The following is a 22,997-nucleotide window of genomic DNA, read 5'->3' on the forward strand; positions in this document are numbered from 1 at the left end:
CGTGCATATACACTGAACTTTTATATAAACATACCAAATGCACATTATCAATATAGAGTCAAACCTGATTACGCTGAATCAAGCTCATTTATGGCTGTATGCAGGAATAAACTTGGCAAGAATAATCATTATGTTCAATTTTTTTCTTTTTTTTTTGGGGGGGGGGGGGAGGCACACAAGTCAGGATGGGGGGAGAGATACCCCCTCCCAGCTTTTGCATTTTTAGAAAGCTAATTTAACTACCGAGTGCATATATATTGGGTTGAATATCCGGAAAATCGTCACTAAAAAGTAAAAAAGTTAATATTCATGGACTGGCTGCATTGTATTCGTTTCATCTTTTTCTGCGTCTGCGTACTTACTGTGTACTAAATCTATGGAGATCGACCGATTCAGAAGGGTGTGGGCGAAAGTATCCCATCCCACATGAGGTAGCTTTTGTATTTTCATATTTGAAATGCAACAATCTGTTGCACACTGGGAGGTTTAAGAAAATGCTCTACGAAAAATTAAAAAGTAAAGGAAAGATAAAGAATCAATAGCGAATCGTGGAGGGGGGGGGGGGGGGAAGTGAACCCTGTGCGGGCGAGCGCTCCACTTCAATCTTCTTTTTGAATAAAAGAAATAAAAAATCAATGAAAAGCGGAACGGTGCACCCTCTTTCGTTTTTTACAGAAATCATCTTTGTCAGCGGATTGTAGTGTCACCAGAAAATTGCGCTGAAGCCGTTTTGTTTTGTTTGTTTTTTGTTTGTCTGTTTGTTTGTTTTTGCTTGTCAGCCGATGAAACCCGGAAGCGGAAAAAGAATTTTTTGTGCCCCCTTCCTTTACAGAATTCCTGGATCCCTCACTGAGAATTACATTACGATAATGTCATATTACCGAATTTTATGAGTGTAATTAGGCATTTGAAGCAAAAATTTGACAGTAAATCAACCTGCTGCAACGAACGTAAACGGCGTTTTAGCGATTGAATCAAAAGACATATTTTTCTTACCTGCCAGGAATTGATGGAGAGTTCAAGAGGATTATAGACCGTGTCAGATAACATCACCGGAAAATCAAAGTCGTCATTGTCGACAAATATGATGTCGGTCTCGGGTTTGCCGTAAGGACAGAAGCTCTGAGTGAATGTGCTGTAAGCGATATTGATATATTGCACATTTAAGCCAGAAAAGTTCTCTGAGAGCGCAGACCTCCGCCAAGCATGCAGCCCATTTCCACCACTGATCTTGTTCTTCCATAGAGATATCAGTGATTTCTACCCATACGTATAGCACTGTGTGCTGAAAGTCGCCCGATTTCATCTAAAAATCATCTAAAATTTCATTTTATCTTTAGTACTGCACTGTGCTTAATGATCTTTGCTCGTCATCCTCGTCAAAATCTTTGACGTTCATATCTACCCTAACACAATCCTTAAGTTCAAGAGAATGAAACTTTATAAAGCTTCCCGGGCTATGGAGAGAGTGGGACTGAAGGATAACCACTGTAATCAAATGGGTTAACCTCGGGGATCACTTTTGACGCTGAGACGTAAGTGGGGTGACCAGTGTGGCCAACAGTAATAAAACCCTAACGGATAAATGTTGATGACATTATTGCGATTATTGTATTTGTTTTGGCCGAGTGAAAAGTGTGATAGTTTATACGTTGTCAACATATACCCAGTAACATATTCTTTTGCAAGAATTCATACTGAGACATATTTTGGAAAGAATCGACTGTTTGCATGCAAACCATGAGTAAGGACTTTACATGAGCGATATGACATTGATCACCATGTGGCTATCACACTGTTAATGGTTTTATCCTTAATCTATATTTCTCCACCCTTGTTATCATGTCAGTGCTTTTATGTTACACCACATCCTCAAATTCACATACCAAGAAGTTATATGTATGATAACGTTGAGCAACTGATAGTTTAACTATACATATTACATTTACAAACACAAACACAAACAAACAACAACCACTTCCCCATCCCAAGATCACTTGCCTTCCAACTTCCGAGAAGCACAGGCGGAAATAGTTGTCACAAGAGTTACAGAAAAATGGGTCGCAACAACCACCGTCTAATTTTGTGTGATTTGGATTGGAATACGTCTCAAGTTGAAAGGAGACTTTGACCACACAAGTCACCTGGGAAGAAATAGAGGAACAATGTTAGAAAATCTGGACAAAAGTAACGCCGGATTCTAAACTACAACAAACCTAAAAGTAGATATGGATGTCCAATTTTCGATCATAGGTTATAGGTGTTACAAAAAAACATTTCCCACTTTTGATCCTTAACAGTTCAAAAACTATATATCAGATAACACTGACACTGGTATGAGCAATAGCTGAATAGTGTACAATTTTGTTGCAGGTAATGTAAAGATGATAGCATTTATCAGTTTCATTAAATTCAAGATTTATTTTTAAATTAGGACTCAGATTCTGCTCTGTTTTCAATCGTCTGTGTAAAATTTTAATTTTGCTCAGGGGCTGATTGGTGTGTATGGGAGTGTATGGATAACTAATGATCCTGAACAATGACCAGGATTGGAGTGTTCTATTACATAATGCCATCATGCGATATTCCACTATCACAGGTAGTCTTTATGCCCCAGTCACATAGACATCCCGGATCACCCCCGGACCATCCCGAATCTGATCCGGGGAGGGATCCGTGTTGACGCCGGGAGGCCAACACGGCAACTTTTGGAGGTCAAAAACATCCGGCGTCATCCGGGGATTGCCGTGTTGGCAGAGCAATCCGGGGTGGTCCGTGTGGCTGCCGTGTAGCTGCCGTGTTGATCCGTGTAGCTGCCGTGTTGATCCGTGTAGATGCCGTGTTTGTCCGTGTAGACGCCGCGCTCTTCCGGCCTTATCCGTGTAGCTGCCGTGTTGATACCGTGTGTACAGTCATACCAAAATCCCGGATCTCCCCGGATCTCCCCGGACGTCCCCGGATCACCGTGTAGATCCTTGAGCATCCGTGTTTATATGTGACTCGGGCATTATTCATCCTGACATGTGCTTACGTTTTTCCATGTGCATGCGTTTTACCCTTTGCTATGAATTCAGACTAGCAGTGCCCAGGGCAATCCATCATGAATTATTAATAAAGCATTCATGTGCCTTGCAGAAAGAGTCCGGAGTCAGCAGAGCTCTGAAAAGGTGGTATTCGTGGTATTCATATCTATTGTTCAGGGTCATTGTAAGCACACACTCAAATACACATCATTGGTCTTTGTGTAAAGTTCTTTTTTTTTATAGAGGGTTCAAATTTGACCAAAATCTGGAACTCTACTTTTTGATTAATCATGGATTTAACGAAACTGAGTCATGTTTTCACATTCAAATCACCTCCAACTAAATTGTACACTATCAGCTATTACTCATATCAATGACAGTATTATCTGATCTATAGTTTTCGAACTATTAAGGATCAAAAGTGGGAAATGCTTTTCGTAACACCTAGTATATCTTTTTGTTTTATTAAAGTAAATGACGTACACTCTTTCCCTATCGAATCCTGAAGAATTTCCTGCATAACTGTGCAAATAAGTAGTGGAAGAACTTCACATCCTTGTCTATGACCTATAGATGGTCCAAGGTGCTAGATAGCACAAAACACTCAGCTTTTTATGAGAGCGCCGAATATCAGTTGGAGACAGCAAAAAAAACGAAAGGGGAAATCCATGAACGCATTTCTCTTATTTCTTACAATTTTCTTACTACGTTCTTCTAAGTTCAAGAACGAAATTGGCAGGTCAATATTTTCTGCCTTGAAACTACCTTTCTCATACAGAGGAAGAATGAAATCGTATGAAAAACTATACTAGCCTGCATTGAACAAAATAACTTAAAGATTTGCCAACGTGTAAACATTGCTGATGGAAAGAGATATTTTGCATATAATGGCGTTGTGCATAATACTGATCTCGGATGCGTCCGTCAAGTAATAGAACTATCATATCAACTTTTTTCGTTTTCAGCAGAGCATCTAAAACACACACGCACGTATGCAAAAAAAACAAACAAACAAAAACAAAAACCGCAGGTTATCAAGTTATCAAGTGACGAAGCATTGACCATTTTCATCAGAGTCAAAACCTTAGTTTTTCCAAGAACCTCGTTACAGCAGTCAAATCAAATAAAACAAAATTTGTAATTTAAGGGACGATACGCATTTAAGCTCTGTGAACTGTCTGCTGAACATGACCCTTAATGTCACAGGCACCTGATTGTTATTGGAGTGTGGGTAATCCTCATTACCTGAGCAACGAATGGGGAAATTTGTCACTTTGGAGTGGGATTATCAAAACATGAGCCCCCCCCCCCCCCCTCCCACAAAAAAAAAAAAAAATCTTTTCAAGTGGTACATAAAATGCAGTCGTCGTTGATTTTTATATTGGTAAACTGTGTAATAGAACCATAATCGATAACTGATTTAGCCTTTGACAATTTTATGAATATTTCAATTGTTAATTATGATTCTTATGTTCCTCTCTGAAGACCTCACCATTCTAATCATTAGAGAGTACCACGGCAACCATGGGTTACAAAATCTCTTCTCGGGTCCATTAACCGCAAAAATAAACTTTTTCATAAGTATCGTAAAGATCCATCGCCTTTAAACAAATTAATATTCGTTATCGGAACATACTGACATCTTTAATACGTATAGTTTTTCGAGGCAGTTTGTTAAATATAAATCTGATGTGAAGAGTACGTGGAAGGTGATTAATGAGGCGTTCAAACACAAATATTATACCGATCCTCCCAAATATATTTCAGCGGACGGCCGCCAGATTAACGACCCTGTCATTATGGCGGAATCTTTCAATGATTTTTTTGCAAGTCTTGGTCCACATCTTGCCGGTAAAATCCCGAGATCATCAACTGAATTTTATAAATATTTAGGTAATAGGAATTCTCAATAAATATTTTTTGGACCTATTGTTGAAGAAAAAAATTATAGATATCAAGAATTTGAACGATAAAAAAGTTCAGGATATAATGGAATTACAAATATTCTTTTAAAAAATGTTTTAAGGGAAATTGTTTCTCCTCTTACATATATTCTTAATCAATCTTTATTTAATGGCAAAGTCCCCAATAAGATGAAAGTCGCAAAAGTTGTCCCTATCTTTAAGAAGGGACAGAAAGATTTAATGAATAATTACCGACCAATTTCTTTGTTGACTTCAATCTCTAAAATTTTTGAAAGGGAGGTTTACGGACGATTATCAAAATTTCTCACAAATCATAACATTTTATCTGATTCTCAGTTTGGTTTCAGAAAACATTACAACACAATCCATGCGTTAGCTACTTACTTTTATAGACAAGGTAGCTCATGCTATAGATAATTTTGAACATACATTTGGAGTTTTTCTTGATTTTCCTAAAGCTTTCGATACGATATATCACGAAATTTGTTTTATAAATTGTGTCATTGTGGAATCCGCGGGACGCCCTTAGAATGGTTTAAGAGTCATTTAACAGAAAGAAAGCAATTTTTTAATATTAACGGCCATGATTCGCAATTAAAACCTATCTCATGTGGAGTCCCACATGACTCCCCCTTGGGCCCACTTTTATTTATTTAATACATAAACGATCTTCCAAAATCATCGCAAATTTTATCATTCATTTGTTTTGCCGATGACACAAGCTTGTTTTTTTTTTCACATCGAGACCCTAATGCATTAATCAATATGATGAATACTGAGCTCAGGTCTGTGCAATCCCGGATTTATGCGAACTAATTATCCTTGAACATAGAAAAAACTCATGAGTATTCAGTAATTCTTTTAATGTTGTCCCATATGATATCAAAATGAATGATTTATGTTTAAAGCAGGTTAATAACACTAAGTTTTTAGGGCTTTGGATGGACCGAGAATTATCCTGGAAAACTCACATTAATTTTGTAAGTAACATTTTGTCCAGAAATATCGGAATTTTGAATAAGCTTAAACATTTCTTTCCTGTTTATATTTTCCAGAGTACATATTCTTCTTTAATATCTCTACACTTCAATTATGGAATGTTGGTGTGGGGAAATGCAATTCACTCATTATTAGATTCCCTTCTCCGTATTCAAAGCGTGCAATAAAAATCATAAACCACGCCGGATATTTTGCTCATACCAACTGCTTTTTTTTTTCATCAAAACAGAATTCTGAAAATTCCAGACCTATTCTGTTATAATCTCGGAATTTGCTGTATAAACTAACAACTGCTGAATGAATAATCTGTTTTTATCCACATGTTCAAAAGGAATCGCTCTATCCACTGTTATCCCACTCGCCAGAGTGACGCCTATCACCTTCCCCGTACTCGCACTATTTTTGCAAAGAAAACAATTATATTTACTGGACCCAGATATTATAATGACCTCCCTCAAGATATCACTTCTTCCTTATCTTTATTCACCTTCAAACGCAAATTAAAACAGCTATTACTTAGTGGATACACACTACAAAGTTTTTAGCAACTTCCCAGTCTTTTGTCCTTGTCCGCAGCACCAAGTTATATAATGGTACCTATAAATCTTTTAATATTTAGCATTCTTTTTCAAACACCGCGAGATCCTTATACGGTCTGGTTTGTGCGATATCTATGTGGTTCATTACTTTGTTCTTTATCGACTTTTGTATTGGTATAATTTTAGTTGGTCAAGACAAACATATCCGTTCTCCGTATGATTGTATGCCTGTGAATTCGGGAACCTACAGTTTTACAAGCGTTAAAGTTTTATGTAGGCCCCATCATTCTGATACGTGACATCTTCATATGACCATATACATTTGTGTCAAGTATGGGTTTTTTTTTTCTTCTTTTTCTTCAATCAAAAGACATGATTGTATATATTTTGTATTCTTGTTTTATTGTCAATAATTTTGTAATCTCATCATTGAGAAAGTGGAAATATGAAATAGATTTGAACTGACTTGAACTGAACTGATAAGGGTTACTATACATATACTCATCGCAACGCCGTGTATAGGGAAGCTACATATTCGAGTTGCATAGCCAAAGCAAGCAAGGTCTTTGAAAATAACCGCGCACCATACTCAAACCAGAAATCTGAGGACAAGATCACGTGATCACTGTAATCTCACGCATTATTATGGAGGCAAGAATTATCTAAATATTATGAAATATAAATAGCATATAAATATTCTCATTTCCATTGTGGCATAGTCAAAAACTTCATTTCTCTTTTCCCCGAAAAATAATGATTTTTAGGCGTAGATAATTACTTTGAATTGTCTCTAAAAGCTGGTAAAAGCAGTTTATTGAGGTGTTTATAGTTATTAAGGCACTGTTGGTGATCCCCTATGATTGCGCAATTATTATAAACCGGGAAATTTCCTGATGTTGAAGAGGGTAGCAATATAACAAGCAAGGCAATACAATGGACTCCTCTAAATTCCGCTCCACTGAAAAAAAAAAAATCATAACATTCTATGTCAAAATTCATTCGTCCTTGATTTCTCTTGTAACCGCGGGGAACCTCCCCCCCCCCCGAAAAATGATCCTTTTTAGGCGTAAATAATTACTTTGAACTGTCTCTAAAAGCAGGTAAAGGCAGTATATTGAGGTGTTAATAAAGGCACTGTTGGTGATCCCCTATGATTGCGCAATTATTATAAACCGGGAAATTTCCTGATTTTGAAGAGAGCAGCAATATAGCAAACAAGGCAATACAATGGACTCCTCTAAATCCCGCTCCACTCCAACAGAAAAAAAATCATAATATTTTGTCTTAAAATGCATTCGTACTTGAATTTTTAACATTGTATGGTAACGAAAGAGCAGAGTTCATTTTCCTTTTTGGAAACACGTTAGCTGTTCGGTGTAGATTGTTAGAGGAATGTATAAGAGATGCATAGGTAGAAATGCAGGTAGAAAAGGTGTATTATGCAGGGAAAAACTTGAATAACGTTATGGACAAGTATACACTTGGAAAACATAGAACTTAAAACTTAGAAAATTATTTGATCTCCTACTGTAATAAGAGCGCAGAAATGGTCCCATTATCGTGGGATGAGTTATCGTATCAGCATTAATGCAACCCTTATGACAATAGATAATGATATTGAGGAATTTGACTGAGCTTAACTTATGTACCCCTCTAGCAAGATTTTAGGACAAAATTACACATTTCGTTTCGTTTTTTATTTTCATTTTCAACAGAGAGTGGCAATGTACTAACACGAGAAAAGAACAAAATGATGATATAAAATAGAAATACATACTACCAATACGTCGAAATATCATATTATGAATAGCATGAATTGAGGAAGAAATGAATAAACAAACGTATACATGTAAATTACTGCGTAATGTTGAAAATGTGGGCGAAAGCTATGTGAAGAAAGCAGATCTTGTAATATGCTTTTCCCTCAAAACCAACATTATTAGAGTACGAAAATGTAACCATGTATAGGTAGATAGAAGTAACATAAAATATAAAGCGACTAAAACATATCGATCACTAACAACAGAACTAAAACCTTACAGAGCTCTTCATAAGTTCGCCTTCTTGCAGCAAAGAATGGGGTTGAGAAGGAATCACAGTGAAGTGACTTCAAAACAGATCATATTACACATACACGTGTAATCACAAACTTAAAAAACACAAACAGGTGTAATGACAAACTTGAAGATACAGTGTGTGATATATTTCTCCTCAAAATTGTATGCAGATAAAAAGACAAATTGAATTTATTTGACAACACTTAATAGTTATTTAGATTACCAGAAGATTTTAAAATGCCTTCACAGCTGTCATTATAGTTGGAAATTCTTCTTGGTAATGATGAAGTTTGTTTTATTTTTTAAAAAAAAATTAAAAAAATCTCCCATCTGGATAGGATCCCTCAGGAATGTTATCTCTCTTTTTAAGAAGGAGGATGAATAAGTCTGATTTCCAGAAAGAAACTCCAACATTATAACTTCAAAACTTTGATAGTTCTCATTATAAAACACAGAGTCTGAATCCGCAATTAGTAATGGCAGTTTGTGAATAATGAGCATCTTAAATAAAGTCAAGGCTATTTTGTCTTATTACCCTTATGAATTCTACCAATACTTTTTCTTAGTGATAGTGAGAAGGGCAGATATCTGTACTGTTATTGGTGAAAATGCATTTTATATCAATTCAAATTCAGTTCAGTTGAAAAAAAATAAAACTTTTAAACTTGTATACATGTACCACAATCTTCTACATAAGGTAATAGATTTCTGTCACTTCTTACTAATTATGTACAATATAATTAATATGTCTATTTTTTTTTCAATGCACATTCTTACTTATTTTACATTAGTGAACAAAGAGTTTTCCGATGGATATGAAGTAGGGCTGGCTGTTTTCAGGGTGAATTGTTATCTCATTATCTATTTCTGCTAGTGATAGTGGAACATTTCATTTCCCTGTGCGTGCTCAAATATTCTTCGTTTCAGCATGAATAGGGAAAAAATCTTAGCTGTTATACATGTATGTGATAAGCATGATATAGCTACCCTGTCGACACTTGTAGATCTAGAATAAGACTAGAACGATGAGCCCTTCAATATTGCGGATGTTTACTGTTTTTATGAATGTAATAATCATGAAATCTAGTAATAGGGATTGAGAAGAATAGAGCTCTAAACAGCAGAAATAATTATCACATGATTGTCGATTAGACTGAATCCCTTGAGCCGTATTCACGTATATCAAACCGCTTTAAATGCTAAGGCTGGGGAGTACATAAATGTCTTGTCTTTCAGTTGAAACTAAGGGCTCGGTCACACAGCCCAAAAGTCGCGTAAACGTATGAATCACGCATGAAATTTGGTTGTGCGTGCTTGTCCGTAGAGCATTTTCGCTGATTTAAGTACGCGATGAACAGCACCGATGAATTGCGCAAGAACTACAAAAAGATCACGCAAAAATCACTAACAAACCACGCACTTCCAGCGCATAGGCACGCACAGGCCCAAAATAGGGCGAATACGTGGTTGTGCCCGACGACTGAGGTCTACGGAAAACCACGCATAACCTGCGCATTATCACTCATGAACTGCGTATGAATCGCGCATGATTCGCGCATGAACGCGATAGTGGCAACATTTTTGTAAACAATCACTGATATTCCACGCATATTTCGCGCATTGTCCGCGTAAGAACTACGCAAACTATACGCAAAAATTACGTAAAACAGCGCACTACTGCGTAAACTCTTTCACGAAGCCAAGTTTTCAGCTGCTCAAAACCTGGAATCGCATAAAGCGCCGATCCGGCGCACATCGACGGACAACTACAAAGGTTCCACGTCAGACAAACTCACGAAATGCGCAAATCGCGCATGTATCGCGTACGGCTCTAATTTCTTGCGTGATTAATGCGTTTACGCGACTTTTGGGCTGTGTGAACGGGCCTTAATGACTTCAACAACAAAAAAAAAGTCGCATGCAAAAGTGACTGAACTTCTTTACTTGAGCATGTGAAAAAAAATAATTATTTACAGTAAAACTTCTTTTGAAAAATACTGTATGCCAGTCAGTTTCATAGAGATGTATTACATGTTTGAATATGCTTTCAGAATGCAGAAGATAAAGAACAACGTGGCAAGTTAGATCCAGAGTTTTCATGATAATAGAAACATTATTTTCTTAATTCAAAGAAATTTGGCTATATAGGATGTTTCATTTTTTTTTATGTACGCCTTATGTTTTTCAAATTCTCATAAGACACCTTGCTCAACCTTTCTGATTGTTACACATAGAAAGCTCTTGAAGTCAAACTGATGTGGCAGTTTAATGAATACATCCCCTGAACATGCTGAATGGTATAGACTTTTCAGTTTTTTAATCAGAAATGGCTCATCATACTTGAACTGTTAGAAAGTTTGATCATCATGCTTTTGGATAGAAAACATGATAATATAATGTATTACTTATATACCTTTGTTGTCGTGCTTTATTTAGCAACGGTAAAAATAGATATTAGGGCACATTTTGTTTTGTTTATTTATGTCCAATCTGAGGGTGCATAGCTCTTTCAGAGCAAGACTGGTTTTCAAATGGGTCCACGTAAGAATACAATGGTGTATACGATTAAACAACGAATGCAAATTATATAAGTAGGTATATACAACAAAACGACACAAACAGTTGATAGAAAAATACGTAACATAATAAAAAACATGTATACTTGTCAACTGCAAAAGCACCATTGTATGCGTACTGAATCACTCATTTGCTTGATATAACCATGGATAAGAGAAACAATAATGAATTAATCTGATTACACCAAAAAGTTAAATAACGATAAATTCTTGACTCGTTCCACTCAATATTTCAATATTGCTTATTGATTTAACCCATTCTGGGTAGAGATGTTGTAAGTGTTCATAGACCTAACCGCATACATAGTAGGTCATATTTCATGCCAACTAAACTGGAATAACAATCATACGAACATAAGTTAACAATTATAAGGTATAGAAAATGTTACTACAAAATGAGAAATTAGCTTAATGTATTTCCCTTATACAGTATATTCGGAAGAGAAATGATAAAGAGAAAAGTGCAGTTTCACTTTATTTTTTTCCCCTATATCACCATTACTTCCATTTCTGAAACGTATTTTGCTGAATATGTCAGTATAACAATTCTATTTGTGTTAGTATGAGACTGCGGTGTCTGATCAATATTTTTCTAGCGCATTTCAGATGGGCCGAGATTGTAAGTTTGTTTGTTTGTTTATCTATTCATTTATTTTATATGATCGCGGGGTTAAAGGCCCTCGACCAGGCAAGAGGCTGTTTTTCAGAGAGGCCGTGAACAAAGTATTTGACATAGGCCTAAACAGAACATATCAAAGATACAGAACGAAACAAAATCAAATCAAACATAGAGGTGATACGAAAAGAAAAACAACGAAACAAAGACTAAACATACTCTAAAACCAATATCAATATAACAAAATAACAACAATCATCTGAGGTGTTTATCTTCATTCAGGTTAAACAAATACTTCAATGTGAACTCCGAGTACATGTATACTATGAAAATTTTCGACAGATTTAAGAGCATTTCTAAAAGAAATCTGACTGTCTAATATTCTAATATTTCGGGGAGATCATTGAAAATACTTATGCCAGTATGAATACATCTGTGTTTAAAAAGAAAAATTGTTCAAGGTTTTTTTTTTTCAGTTTGACGATACATATTGCGTGATTTTTTTAAATAATGTGCATAATAATAAGTCAATGTGGATTTCAACATGGTTGCTTATTGTTATTGTTATGTTGTATGTTTTAAGTCTGGTTTTAACTACATTGTACTGTAGTCTGGTGCCAAAGTCAGATTTTGGGCATAACTTGTTTTACCGTCCGCCGAATATTTTTTGATGGTTTTCCCCTATTGCGAGGGTGCTAAATCCGGATCTGGATGTTACATCCTTGAGGGTTTTAGAATATTCAAATGGCCGCCAAAATGGCCTCCAAAATCTGAAAGTCCTATACATACCCTTATAAATGGAAAATAGACAAAAATCAAGTTTTATTGTATTTTGATGTTGCTAAATCCAAATTTGGATGATGCATCTTTTGCGCTCTTGAGGATTCTGAGATATTGAAGATGGCCACCAAAATCTGAATTCCTCTATCTATACTTCTTTGAGGTGATGAGAAGTTGAAAAGATTTGACGGTTTCAACTCAATTCGGGGGTGCTGAATGCGAATATGGATATGCTAACTTTTATATCCCGAAGGGTTTTGAGATATCCAAAATGGGTGCCAAACATTGAAATTTTGATACTAAGTATTTCCGTCTAAAGTTAAAATTGAGAATACATTGATGGGTTTACCCTATAATCCGAATCTGGTTGATGTAATCCTTGAATCAATGAGGATTTCTTTTTCATGTCCAGATAGTCACCAAAAATAAAATTCCAATGTACGTACTTCCTTATAAATCCTAAATGAATTTGAAATAAATTATGGTGTTACCCTTTTTAAGGGTGCTGAATCCAAATATGGTTGATGCAATGTTTCCAAAACCTCGATGATGCAAGAGTTGCATCATCCAGATTTGGATTCAGCACCCTCAAAATTGCTAAAACCATCAAAAAACATCGGGCAGACGGTAAACCAGGGTTCAGAACATGGCACCTGGACTTATGATTATTGTATGTTTAGTAAAATAACGAACACTATAGAAGGACCATCAGGAAAAAAAAAAAGTATCACAAGTGATAGCAAAGTGAGGGATATTAAATGTTACACCAAGGCACTGGCAGACCTCTGCTACAAGTCGAAAAGTTACCATGCTCGAACCTCAAGACGGAATGAATAATTCATTTCGACATAGGCCCTATGGCATAATGGTACAAACCTATACTGTAGTTCTCAGTTGGACCATCGTAATTATTCAAAGTTTAATCTACGCAAATCACTAATAGGTTTACTTCATAGGTCGCTATAGTTAAGCAAGTGCAAGATACAATGTATAATAGCAAAACACGACTGTTTTTCTGATCACATTCTGCAGTCAGTGGTGTACTCACCATTTTTGTGGAAGTTAGTAGAATAACGAAAAGCACTGTCAACAGTTTACGAGCCCCCATGATAAGATGAAGAAACACAGTTTCACCCAAATCATTTCCTTTGACTCGACCTCAGCACTTTGCGTGTAGTCTCGGCATACACTTCCTTTTGTTTCAGTAGTCAAATGTTCTCTGTTAAATTTTATGTCGAGCAAACAGAAAATGTCGCACCGATTAAAGTGTTTGCATGCGATTAATATGAATGGTGCAGTCTGAGCTACACCCGAGTCTATCTCAGAATGTTATTGCTCTCAACCTCAGTTGTACCCGACCTTTTTGTCATTCCACAAAGCCGTCTTCATTCCCGACCGCTGAAGCAATCTAAGCCACCTCTTATCATTGACCTCAATAGTCACAAAGACGTTTGCATTTTACTGATTCTTTTTTTTTTTTTTTTTGAGAACATGAGAAAATGTCCAGGGATGCTTGTTAGGTATGAGTTATATACGGAACTTAGTACATGTATAACTAAATATCATTATGTGCCTACTGCGTGGGTGGTGCTGAAGAATTGAAAGAACCATTGCATAGTCTCCGCAGTATTTTTCTAAAAGTCAGTTCCACAAGGAAATCCATCAAGGTTATTAATTTCTATTTTATTCATTTATTTATTAACTTCCAGGCAAGTGGCTGAAATTGGAAAGATAATAATTATGCGGCAGCTGGTGTTTAAGTTCATGTATTCAAATAAGATAACTTTGTGCATGGCTAAACGAATTGTCGGGGTATTAGAGGTAATAATGATCAGTGCATGGAGAGGTGGACGGACGTTTTGTTCAGAGATTGTGTGTAGAGGTAACTCCTTTCACACTCTTAACAACTGAACATGGTTTGGTTTGGTTTGGTTTGGTTTGGTTTGGTTTGGTTTGGTTTGGTTTGGTTTGGTTTGGTTTGGTTTGGTTTGGTTTGGTTTGGTTTGGTTTGGTTTGGTTTGGTTTGGTTTGGTTTGGTTTGGTTTGGTTTGATATGATTTGGTACGGTTTGGTTTGGTTTGGTACAACGAAAAACGTCATCCAAAGTGTGAAAACAACATGACAAGAAAAATAAATGTTCGATTCCATGAGAGTTTTGATGTCATAAATGGAATAAAAAATACACATAGAGACAAGTATAGACTAATACATTCCGATGTCAATATCACAATAAAAAACCTTGGAAACGAATGAAACAAAAGACACATTAATAAACTTGCTCTTTTCATGAAAACTACCAATTCTTGTCTCTGTCTTTTAATAAATCTCCGTATACAAAGCATATCACTTCTATTCATACATGGAACAATTTTTTCACAGCATTCTGATGTATGAATTCACAATGAAGTTTTTTATGATGCATCAAACAGATAACATGGCATGATAGACCAAATAAAGACATGAGTCACAGAAACCGTGATACAGACAGCAGGGCATTGGACACGTGATTGATACAGGGCTATGAAATATGAAACATAGACAAAATGACACAAAATCCATAATTATCTCCTCCCAAGATTTCTTATATTGGAAGATAAGAATAACTTTGTCCTTCCTCAATGTACGAAAGGAAGATTCATGATCACGCCAGATTTGATTATTTCCCAACATCCAACACACTGACATGATCACGATAAAATATAACAGTTGTGTTTACATACTAGTGACTTATACACACGCTGCAGTGCTGGAGGCACTCGACAACATATTTTGTAGTCAATGTGATCAAAAGGATCAAACATTTCCAAATAGTTTACTTCTACCCATAACTGACATTAAGTAATATTATCAGCTATTATCAGTCACTGCCATATGGAACAATACACACAATACATAATGGAATATTCACTGCTACTCTACTTCATGCACTTAAAATGATTTGCACAACAACAACAACAAAATCATTCAGAAACATGCTGTAAACATCACTTCAACTGCATTTTCTTTAAAGTTCTCATCACTTTATTTTTATCTTAATCTAGTATCAAAAATATAACTGTTTTTCCATGATTTCATACAAAAAATGTAGAAATATAAGATGCATAGTTGCTGGAATGGGAAAGACAATGCAGGGAATAGCAGAGAAATTAATGTTCAACTAACAGTTGGGAAGATTACATCTGTGTGTTACCTCTTACACATCTACTGACAAATTACATCAGTGCGTCATTCCAGTGCATGAAAAGAGCTTGATGAAAGTGAACAATTTCTGACAGAAGACATAGCAGGAATACAGCAAAATTGTGTTCAAATTTGAAACCTCATATGAAAAGGAGGAATCACTTGTGTTGCAATTCTTATTTGTGTTGCAATTCACAAACGTGTTGCACTTCTAAAAAGGTAGTGCATTTCTTTAGCACAGTCATGTCAGTTGTATTTTACATAGACTTTCGAAATTGCATAATTCATTGTTCCTGATTTGACTCTCTTTTTTTCTGTCAGCACCAGAGTTTGGTATTTTTTTCTTTAAAACTACTAAGTACTTGAAATCCACACTCCTACCAGTAAAGCCTCTTTAGATTCCTGAGGAATCGTGTTGAAAAAAGCCTAGCACATGTACATTCAGAGGAGTAGCAATAAAAAAAAAAAAAGATAAACCAAACAAACCTTTGATAGTGCACATCACTGTAACCACTACAAATAAGAATAAGAATATATAATTGATAATTGATACTAAAAATTAATAGATAACAAAAATGATAAAATGAATAAGATTTTAACAATATGCCAGATTCATGCCAAAAATACCTTAACCTAGCACACTTTCAAATCAATGTCAAGTTGTGACTGCAGCAAACTTTACAGTCAGTAGAAAGACTTCTTTTATTTACAATTGTACAAGAAAAAAGTTACCTTATCATCCTGTGAACTGCATGTGAAGCCTTACAGCCTTTTCTAAAATCAAAGAAAATTTTGATGTCAAAATCAAACAAGGACTAACAGCTATTGAAAGCTTTCCAGTTATCATCTATAAGCATATTCATTTCATATAATTTACCACAACATACAGGATAGCTTTAAGTCAACACAGGCTAAACATTAAGATAATGTTCTATTGGCCAATCAGAATTTCATTATCACTTAGAAGTGAATTTTCTCTTTAATAGAATGAGGTTGAAAGGTGCTAACAACATGGACCTGGACTATAGGTAACATAAATGGGCCATGGGTAATCTGACAGGGGTAGGGAACTTTGATAGTGAGCTAATGGTAAACATAAAACTATCATGAGTGGTTGTGCATTTAAATATCAAGTCAGTTCAGGTATAGTGAAGTACAGCAAAGCTCAAAGTAATACCTGGTAAACCCTCCTCTATGAGGGCAATTTGAAATGCATTATGAAACAAGAAAACCTACATGGACATTCTGAGAACCTTTACAACTTTACAATCCCTGACACAGTTCGAATACCATGATGAAGCAAATTGCTAATCTCCGATGAGACTGGCTGAAAGTTAGAGTCATTGCTCTCACGCACCTCTTCTTTTGACACGGAAACTGTCAAAAATCTTGGTGCATAAATTACTTCTTGGTATACTGGCAAAGTTTGAAAGTGGAATTGGCAGCTGTCATGTTTCTGTTCCACTTCTCAAGTCAAATTGAGTGTTGAATACAATAAAAATCCAGCAGGGGGTCTGTCGCTTCATTTCGTTCCATTGCAAAACTTCTACCTAAAATAACCACAGCATCTATATTTTTGAAAAGCACTGTAGTGGAGAGAATTATCTTATCAACCGAGCATACTCCATCAAGACAAAAACATACTTCCTTACCACAGCACAAACAAATTTCATCACTTTGGAATGGTAAGTCTTAGTGGTTGTTACTTTTTTTTTCAGTACAGAGTACTTTTTTAAAGGCAGCAACACAGAAAGCCAATGAAGGAGGGAAAACAGAACAGAGGAAAGAAAGAAGAGAATGAAAAAAAAAAAGAGAAAGAGTAGAAGACGTAGGAGAAACAGAGGACAGGAAGAAAAGGAGGTTGAGGAGGAGGAGAGGACGAGGAGGAGGAGGAGGAGGAGACACGATGAAGATGACCGAGGTGAAAAGTCAGGAGAAGATCAGAAAGACACATTCTGGAAGCACACGATGAGTCCCTGTTTCCCATATACACAGAAATTACTGTATATGTATATTTTGCAAGGTTTTTATTTTATTTTGCGAGTGGGGTGCTCTCGCAAATTCAACAACATGAAATTTTGACACAAGTGAAACATGCACACATACATATTTCTTTCATTACTGTACTTCACAATCATAAATTCAACCACTTGCAAAACTGTTGGGAAGTCCATTTCGCAAAAGATTAGACTCCCTAAATATATGATGTATTCATTATCTCATTATCTAGGATTCACTAGGATACTTCAGAGATGAAGTAAGAAATCTACACCAGAAATAATTTGTTCAGAATGAATATGAAGTAAAGAAAGAGTGTATAATCAATACATAATGAAAGATGAACTCATTAAGACCCTGGTATAACATTGTCAATCTTTATGGGATAAGTTAATCATCGCAGATGTAGATAAAAGAGTTATCCTGTGTCTCAGCTATAATGTTAGAACTTGGTAGCATATGCTATGTGTGATCATAATTATCAAAATATACATATACACTACTCTACACTTGTTTATGTTGCTTAGCAGTGAAGGTAATAAAAAAGAGAGTGAACTTCTAGTCATAACTGACAGGGGCTACTAAGATTGATTTTTCTTGTCACATTTTCCTTTTCTGTATGTTGAGTTTCCACAGTATCGCCAGGAAGTTTTGTAAGCATTTTGTTAGATACTGAGCATCACATGTATAAACAATGAAGATTACTTAGAAGTCAGACATCAGCATCAGATTCAGTAGAAATGATGATCACATAGTTGCACACTCTTTGAAGTATGTACATATGAATATTACCACCACAGGCTAAAAGCATGCACTGCTAAAAAATACAGTTACTTTTAATGGACATTTAGCCTTGATCAAGTTTGAGACATACCACAGATAGTCAACCTGATAGAGCTCACTCCACATCATTACAAAGTTAGATGTAAAACTTTGAAAACATGAGAAACAGAAGTAATTTCTGAACAATGTGACAGAGAAGTATGCATGATGACAATCTCTTGTTCACTATTTTTTTTAATGAAACCTGCTATTTTTGGGGTGACAAAGTTCCCCTCTTTTGTTTCCTATTTTTTGCATTTCTCATCCCTGACTTTTCACACAGTAGCTTCCTTCATGGTAAACTGAACACTTTGTGCGACTCAAATCGAGTAAAAATGGGCAACAGGAGTTAGCACACATACTTTAAATCTGATGCGTCATTCTGTTTACAAGGAGGAAGTACTTCACTGAAAAACATTTGGTGTTGCCTTTGGTACTTGCAACAAGCAGAGTATAGTTTCTTATCATATCTTTGATCAACATATGAATACTTTTGCAATGTTTGTGCAGACTTAATTGAATTTCGAATATTGGCACTCACTGCTTGTGAAAGTTAAAAAGAGACCTCCATATGCATACTTCCCTGGCAAAGTTGTGAAATACATGTACATATTTTGCCTTCACACATATATAATACTTTCTTGCATAAACTTTTTATTATCTGTATAGAACTCGATATCATGAGATAGAATACAATTTGACATACATTCCACTAGTTCTCCATTCATAGCAACATCAAATCAATTTATTTCATGAATACATACAATAGAATACAATTTGTGAATGTGCTTAACACACATTCTACTTTCACTACATGATTGTCATCTATTAGTTGTTCGGTCTGTGTTGCTTTTTTTTTTTGACAATTTTCTTCTACACAAGTTTCCTCTAAAAAAAAAGAAAAAAGAAAGAAAAGATAAAAGATTTGTAATCTTGTGTTCAGCAGTTCACCACAGGAACACTTATCACACACTGACCCCATGTCATTTGAAGACTTACAGCCGAGGTTGGGAATGTGGCATTCATGTATTTATATCGGTAGTTAAGGTATGAGAGTCACATGTGTTTGTTATCATGCAGCGAATCATTCAGGAACATGGTGGTACGCTGAAACAAGAGAATGAAAGAACAAAGACAACAACAAATGAAATCATATGTGACATCTCCATCATATCACAATTCATCAAATCATAAAGGAAATATTTCTACATCAGAGACAAGATTAATTGAAGGAAAGTGAAACCCAAATATATATTTGGTTTGAGTGCAAGCAGCAACATCTGTAGAAAACATCGTCGGTAAAGTTTGAGGAAAACCAGACAATCTATTAACCCGTTGAGGACGGACTGATTTTGCTACAACACGCATTTCCCATAGACACCTGCCCGAGTATTCTCGGGACTCGTCCTTAACGGGTTAAAAGTTATGCATTCTTAAAGTTTCTGTGCCATCACTGCTGGATAAGGAGACTACTACACTTCATGATGTCATTATGGACGACAATATAAAGAAAAAAAAACAACATATTTTCATTTTTCCAGTACAATAAAAGTGCACTTGATTTACCTCTTTCAGAAATGTGAGGGAATAATTTTACCCTTAACCCATTGAGGATGGACTGATTTTGCCACAACATGCATTTCCCATAGACACCTGCCCGAGTATACTCCAGACTCGTCCTCTATGGGTTAATATCATTATGTCAGTATCAAGTTGATTGAATGTGTACTTTTCATGAAAAATTAAATTTTGTGAAATTGAGCCTAGCATGTCAGCTGTAAATATGTCACTGGAAAAAAAAAAAATGTCTCGGGTAATAATGTAAGATGTGAAAGACATCAGGGGCAGGAAAAAAAAAATGTGCATAAATTGCTTTTGCCCCAGACATTTTAAACTGTGACAATTTTACCCTTGACATTTCAACTGTTACCAATGCCTAGTTCCACACACCTACAGCTTTGGCACATGTAGTCTCCACAAGATACAGCACTTTCACTGACTTCTTGCTAGCGTTCATGATTCAAGTGGCAAGTTCTTGCAAACAAATAATGAGCATGGTAATTACTTTACATTCAAAAATAAAATTTTCCTCTCTTAAGTATAATTGGGCCACTGTAAACAAACAAACAAACAAACAAACAAACAAACAATATATACAGACAACTTCTAATATGCTCATGCAATCAAGTACTCAAGCATTCTTCCACTTATCACCAGAACAAAATAATAAACAAAAATAGAGATCAACTGCAACAAGTATAGATAATGTTTTTCTCTCAGCTTACCTCACCATACTTATGACCTCAGCTTTCAAATATAGCTCTGAAACCAGTATATTGGAAATTGCCCGACGGATTCTGCCCATTTGTAATAAATCGGACAAATAAATTTCTGCCAGTTCCTCTAATGTCAGCAGGGCGTGACTGCAGGAGTAAACACAAACAAAAAGAAAAAAAAAACCAAATGAAATTCATACATGCTCAGGTTATACATAAAATACAAATCTTCACAGATATAATCATATATGTACATCATTGATGACAGTTCAATCATAATTTCATAAGATTGCCATTCATATTCCATATGAGGCAATTATGTGTACATTAATGCACCCTGCCCTCGGCTGCAAGTTAACAAGGCAATACATTGACACATTATACATAATTCCTATAAAAACTTGCCCTTAACCCTCCCCCCCAAAACAAACAAACAAACAAACACACAAACAAACATACAAACAAACAAACTAACAAATAAACAAAAAAGAGAGAGAAGCGATGAGACAGTGTCTGAGCCTGGGCATTCAGACACAGATGGAATAATTTTTTACAATAATTTTGTAAACATTTTTTTTTCTTTCTGCTTTTTGGTTTGTGGTTTTGGTGTCTAGCTCTTTTAGCACGAATGAATGATATCAACAAGACCCACTCACCGTCCCACAGTAGCGCCCAAAGAGTGGTGCGCTGGCGTCAGTCCCGTCGTATACCTCCAACCGGTCCTGGGCACACTCCCCTTCTGTGCCCTCCACTGCAAAGTTGGTGAAGGAGAGGGTGACTGGCTGCCCCCCAGCCGGCACTTCGATGTTCCAGTCACAGGTTTGGGAAGCTGGGTATTCACCGGGGTGCATGGGGCTGGTGAAGCTGCCATGTCGTCCCATCAGCTGACCACCACAACCTGGGGAGGGGGAAGATATACAGGAACTTTGTCACCCACGTTAAAGCATGGTGTAAGAATCACAGGTCATACTTTGCTCCCCTCTCTGGGATGTGTACGTGTCAAAATGAATCTCTGCAGAGTGTGTACACAGTGCCACAGACACTCTCATCACAGATGCACCCTCACTCTCCAATATCTAGTTTGTGCAAAAAACTGTCACACAGGGTTCTAACATTTGTTCCATTTAACAGCAGAAATTAATTCACAGCATTCAATTATTCCCTCAAAAAACCCAACTTAAACTACTACTTTTGGTATTCCGGGTTCATCTTAATAAAGGACTAAATGTTGAAAAACATTGCATCATTTGACATCTTCAAAGAATCATGATACACAATTATGAAACCAGACCATACAACAAGAATTACACAGTACAAACAACCAAATAAATGCAATTATTGCAGAAAACAGAGAAAAACATTTGAGGCATAGTCGCACTTACATTCATACACAAACACATCAACACACATGAACATTTATAATCAGCCTGGCTGTGCAGATTTCAAGGGGAAAAAGAGAAAAAGAATAGATACATGTAGATCATGAAAGCCACTGACTGACAGTAATCTATATTGTAGCTCTCACCCTGGACAGCAGATGATGTAAAGGTGGCATCAAAGCCTCCATAGGTGATGGATAAATCTGTAATGAAGCGGATGTAGAGCTCATTCCCGCTGGCAAAGATCGGCGGGGGCACCGTGTTCCCGCAGAAGGTTCCTATGATCGGGGCCGAGCTGTCTGAGCCGTTGTAAACCTTTCGTGTTTTATTCGGATCAGAGAGAGAGAGGAGAGAGAGAGATGATTAATTAACAAACTTGGGAATCAATTTCATACCTGTTCTTCATTAAATGTACATAAAAATAATACTTTTCTCTACCTGCATGACACTGACCGAGATATTGCCTTGTCGTCCCCTAAAGTTTCCTTTATAGCAGAAGATTTTGCAACTTGGTGCTATAACATGTTAAGCTTTAAACCTTGGTACATGAAACAACTTTGTCAGGGCTGCCAGCCTCTGCAAATCAGAGAACAAAAACAAACTAAAAACAACAGCATGTTGATGCAAAGGCAAAAATCATAATCTTTAAGTTGTGAAAGCTGCTCATAGACCATATCACATTGGTTTAAAACCATGGAGGTTCAAGAGATTAAGTTCCAACTGGCTATAGTTTGGGGTGCACAAGTTCGACAACAACAAATCATACAGGCAACAAGTTACACAGCAAACAAGTCATACAGGCCATGAGCATTTTTTTTTTCTTGGAG

General features: G+C 36.2%; 2 protein-coding genes across 2 annotated transcripts in view; both read right to left on the minus strand.

The window, feature by feature from the left end:
* The window catches only part of LOC139713511 (uncharacterized), a 92,832-nt gene extending 72,300 nt beyond the window's left edge, over positions 1-20,532 (minus strand). Inside the window, exons 1-3 of the mRNA XM_071625237.1 lie at positions 20,470-20,532; positions 2,002-2,144; positions 997-1,135 (exon numbers count right to left, since the gene is read on the minus strand). Coding sequence (XP_071481338.1) covers positions 997-1,135; positions 2,002-2,144; positions 20,470-20,532 — 345 coding nt within the window. The remainder of the gene's footprint in view (positions 1-996; positions 1,136-2,001; positions 2,145-20,469) is intronic.
* Positions 19,060-22,997, minus strand: part of LOC139713512 (cubilin-like) — a gene marked incomplete at its 5' end in the record, with an annotated part of 59,552 nt that continues 55,614 nt past the window's right edge. Inside the window, 4 exons of the mRNA XM_071625238.1 lie at positions 19,060-19,622; positions 20,801-20,938; positions 21,448-21,689; positions 22,317-22,485. Coding sequence (XP_071481339.1) covers positions 20,819-20,938; positions 21,448-21,689; positions 22,317-22,485 — 531 coding nt within the window. The remainder of the gene's footprint in view (positions 19,623-20,800; positions 20,939-21,447; positions 21,690-22,316; positions 22,486-22,997) is intronic.

Source organism: Diadema antillarum, unplaced genomic scaffold (genome assembly GCF_040938485.1).
Source record: "Diadema antillarum isolate AM-2024a unplaced genomic scaffold, OU_Dant_1.0 seq00001991_RagTag, whole genome shotgun sequence".
Lineage (NCBI taxonomy): Eukaryota > Metazoa > Echinodermata > Echinoidea > Diadematoida > Diadematidae > Diadema > Diadema antillarum.